The 11,915-nt window shown below is 38.9% G+C and overlaps 1 protein-coding gene across 1 annotated transcript in view; it reads left to right on the top strand.

The window, feature by feature from the left end:
• obsl1a (obscurin like cytoskeletal adaptor 1a) overlaps positions 1-11,915 on the top strand; it is a 29,543-nt gene that overhangs the window by 3,645 nt on the left and 13,983 nt on the right. The window contains exons 3-8 of the mRNA XM_067459376.1: positions 2,270-2,539; positions 2,839-3,099; positions 3,275-3,580; positions 4,705-4,971; positions 5,856-6,131; positions 11,602-11,877. Of these exons, the coding sequence (XP_067315477.1) occupies positions 2,270-2,539; positions 2,839-3,099; positions 3,275-3,580; positions 4,705-4,971; positions 5,856-6,131; positions 11,602-11,877 (1,656 nt within the window). The remainder of the gene's footprint in view (positions 1-2,269; positions 2,540-2,838; positions 3,100-3,274; positions 3,581-4,704; positions 4,972-5,855; positions 6,132-11,601; positions 11,878-11,915) is intronic.

Below are 11,915 nucleotides of genomic sequence, written 5' to 3'. Positions count from 1 at the left end.
AATTGTATTTAACCATCAAATCTAAAGCATCTTTAATTTCTATGACAAATGGGCATTTGTGTGAAACAAAGCATTGTAAAAAAAAAAAAAAAAAATACACCATAATCAAAACTATCTGCTCTAAGGATCTTGGAACTGAAATATGCCCCTAAAATCTTTGAGTTGTTTGCTTTGGCAGCTACTGTCTTATCATCATATCCTCTAATAAGTTAGACCCCCGACCACCAACATTACAAAAGAAAACAGTCTGACAACAGGAGCAGTGGTGTGAAGAGTAAGGCGGTGTGCCATTAGTTTTTGATACGACGACCCAGTTCGAATTGGCCTTTTCCATTTTCCAGTATCTGCTTAGAGAGACTTTTATTTTAAATGAAAACAAATAAAGTATTCAAAAAGTGAAAATAAAGTGTCAAACAGGTATTTAATAGCCTGACGTGGTCATACTCAATTCTAGTCAGAATATGAGTCTGATACTGCTCCATTGGGGTGTGATTATGGGTATGGGGCGTGTTTCAACTGAACCAGGAAAGACCTCAGTTGGATAGACCTACAACCAATCAGAGCAACGAAGCGACGCATTGTCAAATGTCAACAGAGCTCAACTGAACTGTGTTGCCAAGTCCGCATTTTTTTCCGTGGGTTGTTTTCTATGTCCGCAGGTTGAAGCGACTATTATGTGATATATAGACCCATGAGTGCGAATTTTAGCAGGCAACCTTGCCAAAATAACACACATATTAAAAAAATGAATGATACACAGAGTACTTACCCAACATGATCATAATTTTTGAGAGAAATTGTGAAGGTGAATGCATATACAACCAAGCTCTCCATTCAGGATTCGAACAAATATAATCCAAGCCCCTTTGATGACGTGCATGATTACGTTACTGTTGATCATCTGTCCATAATCGTCTAAAGCCCGCCCTGATGATTTCATTGGTAATTACTCCTCTATGGAGCGATGCCAGACCGAACCGCCCAACCTAAAAATGTTGTGGGCGGGGCTAAGTTTGGCTGGCATCCAGGCTAGGTATTTAATAGTGAGAATAAAGTGTTTAAAACTGTTTTTTTTTTCTCTCTCTCTATTTTTTTTATGTTTATATTCTTGTGTTTATATTACTTAAAGGTGCAGATGTAGTATTTTTGCAGTAAAATATCCAAAAAACTACTAGGCTAGTGTTATATATTTTGTTCAGTTGAGTACTTACAATATCCCAAATGTTTCCAACTATTTGTAAATTGTGAGAAAATTGCTATTTTAACCAAGGAGCCAGGACGTCTGAGCATAGAGGCTGAGAGAGTCGCCTGTCAGTTGCGTCATATCTGCATTATTCTCGGTTTCCAGTTTGATTTGACAGAAGCGCTTTACTCTTAGTGTCACAGCAGCCGCTGAGCGAACGCACAGGGTAACGTTGATCTAATATGATAAAAAGAGCTGCGTTACCTCATATGCATGACAAGGAAAAGCGGAAATAGTGCAGCGCACGGCGACTGTGTCCCGTCCCATCATAATAAAAGTCCTGCTTCTTGCGAGGTTTGTTGTTCATCTCATTAACAATCGCTCCAGTGCCCTACCTCAGATCCACAACATTCGATCCTGATCTGCTTTACACTACAGTAACGTTAATAATCGCATCCATGAACATGATTTCTGCCCGAGTCCTATCCCGATTATTTTGCACCGGCTGTGAGGTGAAGACCACATGTCCCAAGATGCTGCGCTCAAACTTGGCGTCATCAAACTACACCTTTGTTTTGAATAGGCGCCCCCTAGCGGATGGAAAAGTTGCATAGTGCACCTTTAATAAAGCATTTTTTTATATGAAAAACTATATTACAATAATATAACAGTGTTAGTCTGACTTCTATGAGTAGCTATATTTAGTTATAAAGTCATGCACATACGATAACACTGTTCAGTGGTCATTGTGTGATGAAAGGTGAGAAAAGCCACAGGGCTCAGTGAATTCCTGAGTGACTGCCTCACTGCAATCTTATCAACAATTCAATGGGGCATGCTTGGTGCAATTAAGCCTGCAGGATTATGTTCTTTCTTTGTGGCATGACCACAACTTTTTTTAAAGCACTTTTCTTGGCCTTGCCAACTGAGGTATTTTGGAGTTTTAAAGTGTTGTACTATGGACAATTTATGTTGTTTCACAGTGCTATCTGATTGTCTGTAGCATCTGCAGTGTGACATGTTTTTATCACTGGGCGAATTGTAAAAATGAACACCTTTTTTATGGTAAATCTCTCACATTAAAAGGGCCTCCCGTCAGATTTAAGCGAGCTCTACAAGATGCAGAGGTCAAGGAGAGGGATGTTGCTGTTCTGGAATGTGAGGTTCCAGAAGAGTCCATTTCCACAGCATGGTACCTGGAGGATCAGAGGCTTCAGCAAGGAAATAAGTATAACATGGAACAGAAGGGCACAAGGAGACGACTGACCATACAAAATGTTGGGGCAGATGATGATGGAGTTTATCTGTGTGAGATGCCTGATGGTGGGAAGAGTATAGCAGAATTGGCAGTTAAAGGTACAGTACGTAAGATTAAACTTTATTAGGGCTTTCATAGTGAAAATGTTAGCACATTCAGTCAATCGAGTTTAACACCAGCAAAACAACCAAAAGTTTTCAAAATAATTAACAATAGAAAACAATGTTTAGTGTTGACCATCAGCAATTAATTTTAATTTCTTTTAAAATAAAATGAAAAATTATCATAAAAAATAATATAAAAAATAGTTACTTTTGTCTGAGTTCACATTGTAGTTTGATGTACAGTACTGAAATAGAAATATTTAGTTCGTTTAATTTACTTGTTTTTCTGGTAGGTACAATTGTAAAGAAACTTCCACGGAGGTTAGAGGTGATGGAAGGAGAGAATGCAGCTTTCTTTGTGGAGGTGGAACAAGATGAGATGGATATCTGCTGGTTTAAAGATGGACTGCAGTTGAAAGAAACACACCAAACCATTATCAAGTCTTTTGGCAAAACCCACATCCTGGTCTTTGTCAATACATCATATCAAGACTCTGGCACAATCACCTTTATGGCAGGCAGATCAACAACAAGTTCCAAACTCAGAGTCAAAAGTGAGAAAACACACACTTGGCTTTGTGATGCATAAGAAGTTCCACAATTCAAAAACTCTATAGGCCTGTTATTGTATAATAGAAAACTATCTATTTCTACTACTGTAGATCTTTTTGAAAATATCTTACAGTGTGGGCTTAAATTTTAGAATTTGACATCTTTCTTTTCATTCAGCTGCTCGACACTGCCCACCCATCTGCCCTGTGAGTGTCCAAATGAACACTGACAGTTTAAATGGTGCCGTCCTTTCCTGGTCACCATCACCCAACTTGCAAAACTCCACTAAGTCAGTGTATGTGCTAGAACGGCAGGAAGTGGGCTCTCAGGAATGGCAGCGTTGCCTGACAACAGAGACAGGCACTTCTGCTGAAGTCCTCGGTGACAGTGTGCCATGTGAGGGCGATTACCGGTTCCGTATATGCTGTGTTAATAAATATGGCAGAAGCGGGCATGTCGAGTTCCCCAAATTAGTACATCTGGGTAAGAATGAAAATTTCACTAACTTTTTGTGATACCAAGCTGTCAAGAATTATTTGCATTACAAACACACAAGTAAAGATAGTGGTGGATATTTGGTACTACTTAACCAAAAAGACCCTTAACCAAAAATAACTACCAAACTGATGCAGGAATAAAAAAAGAAATGCAGGAATAAAATGGATTATTCCACTCCCCTAAAACTCATATAAATACATAAACAAAACACAGCTAATTATTGTAAAATGAGCAAAACAAAATAAATTACTACTATATTTGCCACAGAATCAAAGTCTCTGCTGTTAGTAAATATAATTAGAGCATGGTCAGCTGACACGCATCCACAGAGTAATACTGGATACTTCATTTAAAACCATGAAAGTAGTGATGTTACTTCTAACACATTCACTGTAAAGGATGTGATTTCAATCATAGTTCATATACATGTATTTAGCAGACATTTTTGTCAGAAACATCACAAGTGAGGAAGATCACAAACAATTGTTTATACGAGTATACAATATTCATAGTATAGAATGACAAAATAGATAAAAAAGAGATATAAAAATTGAGTTATAATAAGTGTCTTTGTATATGGTTTTGGATTTCTTAAGCGCTTGCATAAGATGTGTCCCTCAGCTGTTTCTTGAAAGCTGTGATGGTCTCAGAAGGGCAGCAGTGTTGTAATAAAAACACATAACATATAAAGACATATCTCATAAATAATTTTAATTATTAATGTTGTTTTTAGGCTATAGTATATATGTTAATATGGACTAAAGGCTAACACTTTAGTACGGGGAGCACATATTAACTAACACTACTAACTATGACTTTTGCCTCAATAAATTCCTAATTTACTGCTTATTAATAGTTAGTAAGGTATAGTTTTTGTAGTGTTTAAGTTTAGGTATGGGGTAGGATTAAGGAATGTAAAATAAGGTCATGCAGAATGATGCATTAATATGTGCTTTATAATGCAGCCAATATAATAGTAATATGCAAGCTAATAAACAGTTAATAGTGAGTATAAACTAGTTAATAGTGAGAATTGGATCCTAAAATAGTGTTACAGATTAAAGTGTTAAGATAACATGAGATAACGTCTCATATTTTATTGTCTGCAGTCCCAGGTCCAAAGATCAAAACCCCCCTAAAGAACGCTGTGGTGACTGAGGGGGAGGATGCTGTGTTCTCCATTGAGCTCTCTGCTCAGTTGATTGGCACATGGTTCCTAAATAGCCAGCAGCTGCAGGACAGTGAACGGTTCTCCATGACTCAGTCAAAGAACCAACACATTCTGCGAATTCACCATGTGCCAAATGTGTACGATGGAGCTGAAATTACCTTTATTGCCACTGGCGTACGAGACTCAGCGGCACTACAAATTAAAGGTCAGTGCTTGCATGGGAGATCATGATTTTTTTTAGGTTTCAGCCACCATAAATGACTAAATTAATATTCAAATGTTGACAGACATCATGCCCATCATGAAGTTATTCCAGTTTGTTACAAGTTGTGATGAAAATGTGACAGTGTCTTCAACTCTGCACCTGGGGACCCACTGTCCTGCAAAGTGTACCTATTTCCAACCTGATTCAGCACACCTGCCTGTGTATTTTCAACAAGTGATCCTAAAGATAGTGATTAGCTTCACCTGTCTTTAATTAGAATTGGAGCTAAACTTTTCAGGACTGGAGCAGTGTTAAAGACCTCTGATATAGTAACAAGTTAAACAGTTTATCAGAAAAGAAAAACAAATTGTTGGGTTCTGTCCAAGTGGATTAGGTAGAGGCAGATGTAGGGTTGTATTCATTTATAATAAAAGGGTGAGATTTGAGGATTCATGACTAGAGAAGTCGGGCATACGTCTACACAAGGACATGATAAACCATAAAATCGAGTTATCATATATTGATTTAAGAATGGATGGATGGATCGATTTATCAACCAACCAACCAACCAACCAACCAATCAATCAATCAATCAATCAATCAATCAAGCAATCAAGCAATCAAGCAATCAAGCAAGCAATCAAGCAATCAAGCAATCAAGCAATCAAGCAATCAATCAATCAATCCATCAATCAATCAATCAATCAATCAATCAATCAACCAATCAACTAATCACGTCGGCCTAAGTTTATATAATAAACTGATCATGATGTAATGCTCAGATAGAGGCAATCATATTTCTAATGCATAATTGAATTATTTTTAAGATTTATGACAGTGACAGGCTTACCTTCTCACAGAAAAATACTTGTTGTATTTTGCAGTACCTGAGGTGAAATTCTTACCATTGTCAGAGATGGACACCAAGAAGAGCACTGAGGTTGGAAATCCCATTGTGCTGTACTGTGAGGTTTCCCACCCCACAGCCACCGTCCAATGGTTCAAAGATGGACAGGTGCTACAAATAGAGGAGGGTCTGAATATTCAATCAGATGGCAACATGAGGAGGATTGTCATTCAATCAGCAGAGTACTCTCATTCTGGAGTGTACACCTGCCAATCAAGCAATGACATGCTCACATTTAATGTGAATGTTGAAGGTAAAAATATAACTAACATAACTTTTTGTTGCTAGTCACATTCCAAGAAAACAGTAATTTAGGCCATTGTAAATTGTCTGCTGGACTATTGTCACGTTAAACATAACAATAAGGAATTGACTGAGACAGAATTGTACCCAGTTTATTATAATTTTGATAATGGAATTATGCAAACCAGATAATGGTATAAATCCTTAAAATCAGTGCAAAATGCAATTTGGTTTAGGGCACTTGACTGTTCATCAGGATATCTGATTGTATATATTGCTCTGCCCCATAATTTGATCATCACTTAAATAATTGAATATATACACAAACATCCCTTTTAAATTTCGTGTGTGATCTTCTGCAAAATTAACAGCAATGGTTTCTAAAAAACTTCCTGATTAATTTGACTTTTCATTATTCAATGTTTGTCTTTTCTCCTTCCAACATATTACAGACTCAGACCTTTATCAAATAACAATCTAACACCAAGGTTTGACAACTGAACCTTACTGAAATATTCTCCTGACAACTGTCAGTTTTTGCCCTTTCTAGCCCTTTCTGGAACTATGGAATCAATTAGCTGGTGAAGCATCCTAACGTGACAATTATTACTAATTCATTATTAATATGCATACATGGCCATGTGTCATTTTAAATTTGACACTTCAGATGTAAAGGTGTGTTCATGCCTTGTCCCAATAACGATAATTACAAGATTATGACTTAAAAAAACAAAATTGTAAATTTGTAATTACCCTGTCCTTGTAATTACAACACCTCAGACCTCAGACCACATGACCACTCTACCACCTGACCGCTGCAGACTCATTTAGTCATTGATATTGTTGCTATAAAAACGTATAATTCCCAATCCAAGGATGTGAACATTTCTGAGTAGAACGTCAAATGACACGCCGTTCTGCCGAATAATGCTACCTATCAGTTTGTGCTACCAACACTATATTTGCATTGTTTTAAGGGTAGGTTTGGGCAACATGTCCTCCAACCAATACGCCTATACAGGTCATTTGTCACTTCCTTGAAATACACCCATAGGAGCATAAAGTTGCGTCCCTATTAAAAAATATTTTAATTAATGAAATACGATGCATAGGAGCGTTTTCTAAAGTTGTGCTCGTTTTGACAGAAGGACGCATTTTAATTTTAAAGCATTTATCCATTTTATCTGCATAATATTTCAGGTTTTGCATAGCTCAGTTGGTAAAGCATTGCACTACACAACAACGTGTGATGATCATGCAATCGTGGGTTAGATCTCAGGGAACACATGTGCTCATAAAGTGTGTATGCACTATAAATCACTGGGTAGGTTTAGGGATGTGGGGGTGTAGTTGTAAATTTAAATAAATATTTTTGCTAAATGGAAATATGACAAATGGTGGTAAAAAAAGTCCACACATTGCATTAAAAAGATCATGCATTTTGATTGGTAACGAGAGTCATACGTAATTTCATGATGTCAGACATAACACGACACTAACACATAACCCAAGTGGGGCCCGTATAATTTTGTCCATCGGCTCCACATGGGCCCCATGTATGTTAGCCCACAGGGGCACAAGTTGGGTCCATGGTGTCTCTAAGTGGGGCCCATTTGTGTGTTCATTATAGGGGCTAACATGGGTCCCTTATGGGTTCTAATAAATGGGGCCAATGTGGGCCACATGCAGAACCCTTATGGGGCCTAAATGGGTTGATGAAAGTCTCTTGATGGGCTCATACTGGGCCCATATGGGTAATCCAGGTAGCACCCATTTGGGGCCTACATGGGTCTGCCCATATGGGTTGATGACGGGATCCAGATGGGTGTTATGTAGGGCTCTTATGGGCCACAATGGGAATATAGATAGGCTACCATATTTTCTGTTTGGGTTATCTTATAGAAAACCCCTAAATACAAACATTACATGTAATCCACTAACTACACTAAAATGTTAAAGGTTTTCAATGAACAGAAATCAGTAGTTCATGCTTTAGTTTATTATGCAGGGTTTATTTGGAATAATTTGAAAATTACTACATTTACAACTTTATAATACAAAAGTACAGGCTAAAATAATGTATTTCACAAACAAATAAAAGAAAAACAGTGCAGCTCCTCACTCCTCTGTCAGTCATCGCTCTCCAAACAGCCTTTTGAAAAAGACCAAACAAATGAATCAACCATTTTGCCAACTTTTGGTGACCCCACGTCAGACAAAAACAGATGGCGAAGAAACGAGACACGCTAACTGCAAAATAATTCAGAATTAAGGTGAAGAATTAAGTGTGAAACCATCAGAAACCCTTTAGTCCCCAGAAGCACAATTTTCCAGAACTGCAACCTACCTGGAGTCTCCAGAAGTGAAGGTGTCAGGATCTCAGAGACTTCAGTTAGCTAAAGAATCCTAAAAAAATGACCCCACTTAATAAGAATCACAAGCAGATGTGTCTTAAAATACATGGTTATGGTTATGGTTATGGTTATGGTTACAAACCTGTCTTGGAGTATCACCAGCCCTGCAAATGTTGTATGTCTCCCTATATCTGACACACCCATCTCAGGTTTTGCAGTCTAATGAGCTCATGAGTTGAATCAGGTGTGATAGATGTGGGAGACGTTATATAATTAATTATAAAGTGAAGATCCTGGTGTAACCTACTAATAATGACTCAGTATTACCAAATCCTTCTGAAGGCACTACAAATTATTTGTAACAGTATTCTAAAGTGTTTCTATATTTGGTATCTTTTGTGCATTTATTATTTGAATTAGCACTAAATAAAAAAGGGAAAAAGCACAGGCAGCTGAGTGAGGAGATCCCCAGATCTCATTGCTCAGTGGAAACTAGTTGTTCTGTGACAACATAAACATTTATTAAAGATTTAAAGATTTATTAATCTAATTAAAATGAAACATTTGAGAATGGAAATATTTCCCTCAATGTGCACACTTTTTGAATAAAAGCTAAAATGGTCCCTGTATGGCGCTTTTCTGTAATCACAAAATAAACTTTTTTTTATTGCCTTTTTTCTCTATATCCACAGGCTCTTGATGCCTGTTACCGCTAAATGGCATAATATTTGGTCAAATTGCAATTGTGCTGGCCTTTTTAGATTTTGATTAGATTGAAGTCTAAATGTACTGAAGTCATTGTGTTTAAGTGTCAAAATAACATTACAAATTATTCCAAGGGTGATATTTGTGTGCCATCTATCCAATCAACCTTTGGAATTGACTATGTTTGCACTTGTCTTGACTGTGAATGAGTTAGACCACTGAGTTGCCCATTTTCAACCCATGTACTCATTTCCCATTAGTGAACCATCTAGGTCCCACATAGGGAGCCCAGTTGGGTTTGTGGGAAGAACTACATTTATCAATATACAAAAAATCTCAAAGTGCTACAGACTTAAAACAATCAACAAAATGTTTTGGTTGTGTGTAATAGGAGCAAATAAAATGGAAAAATTAAGAAGTTATATATAAACTTATGAAATACTTAAAATGCAATAAATGTAATCAGTTGTTAGGGTTAGGCTGTTACCCATAATTGTACAAAAACAAAACCAACTGCAAACAATAAAACATTAAAATTCTAAATATAGCCCAAATGTGGCCCACATGGGACCCTCAAATAAACAATAATGGGCAACCTAACTGGGCCCCACAACTTTATCCAAGACGGGGCCCACGGTGTCTACTTTGCCACATATCCCCATCACCCCTCGCAGGCCGGGGGGTACACCTGAGACGGCGCCTATCCCGCCCCCATACAAAGCGACAGGACAAGAGAGTGGAGAGAGAAAAACATTTCTGGACACACTGTCGCTCGGTCCTCCGCCAGCCGAGAGGCTCTTCCTTCACGGTGCCATGTGATGGTACTGGATGCTTGGTAGACGGCTCGATCCTCCTCCACCCCCTGGAGGTCGGCGGTGGCTCCTCCAGTTAAGGGTAGCTGGCAGCGAGTTCCACACTCCATGTGCCTCCCCGTCATGGCGGATTAGAGCAGGCTCCGACCCACGGCGAACGCCGGTGACTCCTCCGCTTCCTCCAGGATGGCCGGCCACCCCACTTCGACCCAGGGGCACGGCAGCTAGCTCTCCGTCCCACCGGTCTTCACTTGCTCCATCACCATCGCCTCGGGCAGCCACTCGCTGTCTTTCTTCATCCACGCTGCCCGAACTCCTCAGCACCATGATCCCCCTCAGCAGCAAGGGCTCCTCGACAGCATGTCCCTCCTTCCTCCCAGGTTTCGGCACCAATGTAACAAGGTTTGTAGATATGAGAAGGAAGGAGGCGGGTACCGGCGAATGTTCAAATTATTTAAATAAATAAACAAAATGGAAGTAACACGGGCAGCCCCTCACGGACGACTGCCCGCACACACATAATAAAACATAAACAAAACCATAACATAAAGTCCAGGCCTGGTCCTCTCTCTTCACTGGTGTCGCCCGTCCTTATATGCCTCCGAGCTCCCTCATGAGAGGACTCGAGATCGATGTTCGCTCGCAGGTTACGCTCATTCTCAGTCACGCCCCGGTCTCACTCGCTCCTCCCATGTCTCTCGCTCGTCTACCTCGCCACAGTGAGATACAGAGTGAATGTTTGAAAGAGAACTTTAGGTTACCCACATAACCCCGGTTCTCGATAACATGAGTGAGGTATCTCAGCACACTTCCCTCCTTGCAGTGACACAGAGAAGAGATATGCTGAGTATGAAGTGGGTACCACTTAAAGCGATATATGAGTGAGGTTGTGATTGGTCTGTGAGCTGACAGACATGGTATTATTGGTGTTTCCAGGATCAGTCATGCCAGAGGCATTTCCCATAGTAGGATATCTCATTCATGTTATCAGAGAACCGGGGTTATGTGAGCACCCGAAAGTATTCAAATATAAAATCGTTTTGTTATATTTATTTACAAATAAGCATGCAATTTTATGAAGAAATTAACACATTTTCTGTTAAGTGGTTTGGTTCTTGCACTTCTACTAGCTGATGATTTGTGTATATGGTACATATTTAAGCTATTGCACTGCAATGCATAATATGACAATATCTATATAGTTCATTAGGTTGGGGAAATCCTGACCATACCCAGAAAGTACTGACATTCATTTACTGAATTGGTGTACAGGAACTGTAAATAAATTACTGAACAAATTGTTGCATTAATAATTAAATTATGGCCATGATAAGCATAATCAACAAACAAATAAGAGATGCATTAAAGCTTGATTGAAACTTAACAACACATGTTGTATAAATAAAAAGGTCAGAAATCATATGCGTTTCATATATGGTTTATTAGGCACATTGGGCCTCCCCATAAGCCCTTTTGCCTGAGGCTTCAAAACGTCTAGAACCGGTCCTGCGTGTATGCAGCATTACACTGAATATTATGTGCCAGATATTATGTGCATTGTATTTTATTGTTAATTTAAATCATTAAAATGCTTTTCTTTTTCCATCAGCCCCACCTGTGTCATTTAAGGAGATTACGGAAGACGAGAGGCAGAAAAGCGCTATGGAACTGGACCCTGTGGTCCTGACGTGTGAACTTTCCTCACCAGATGCATCTGCCTGCTGGTTTAAAGATGGAGTTGAAATTCTTCAGTCAGAAAACATCACTATCCAGTCTGAAGGCACCATGAAAAGACTTATAATCCGTTCAGCGGAGCTGGTAGATGCTGGGATGTATACTTGCCAAGCAGGCGATCAATCCATGTCGTTTTCTGTCAACGTTAAAGGTAAAGTTAAAAGAGTGGGGGCTCTTTAATTATTAGTT

Source organism: Pseudorasbora parva, chromosome 12, assembly GCF_024679245.1.
Source record: "Pseudorasbora parva isolate DD20220531a chromosome 12, ASM2467924v1, whole genome shotgun sequence".
In the NCBI taxonomy this organism is placed as follows: Eukaryota; Metazoa; Chordata; class Actinopteri; order Cypriniformes; family Gobionidae; genus Pseudorasbora; species Pseudorasbora parva.
The sequence above is the reverse complement of the archived record's forward strand: the minus strand, read 5'-3'. Positions and strand labels throughout refer to the sequence as shown.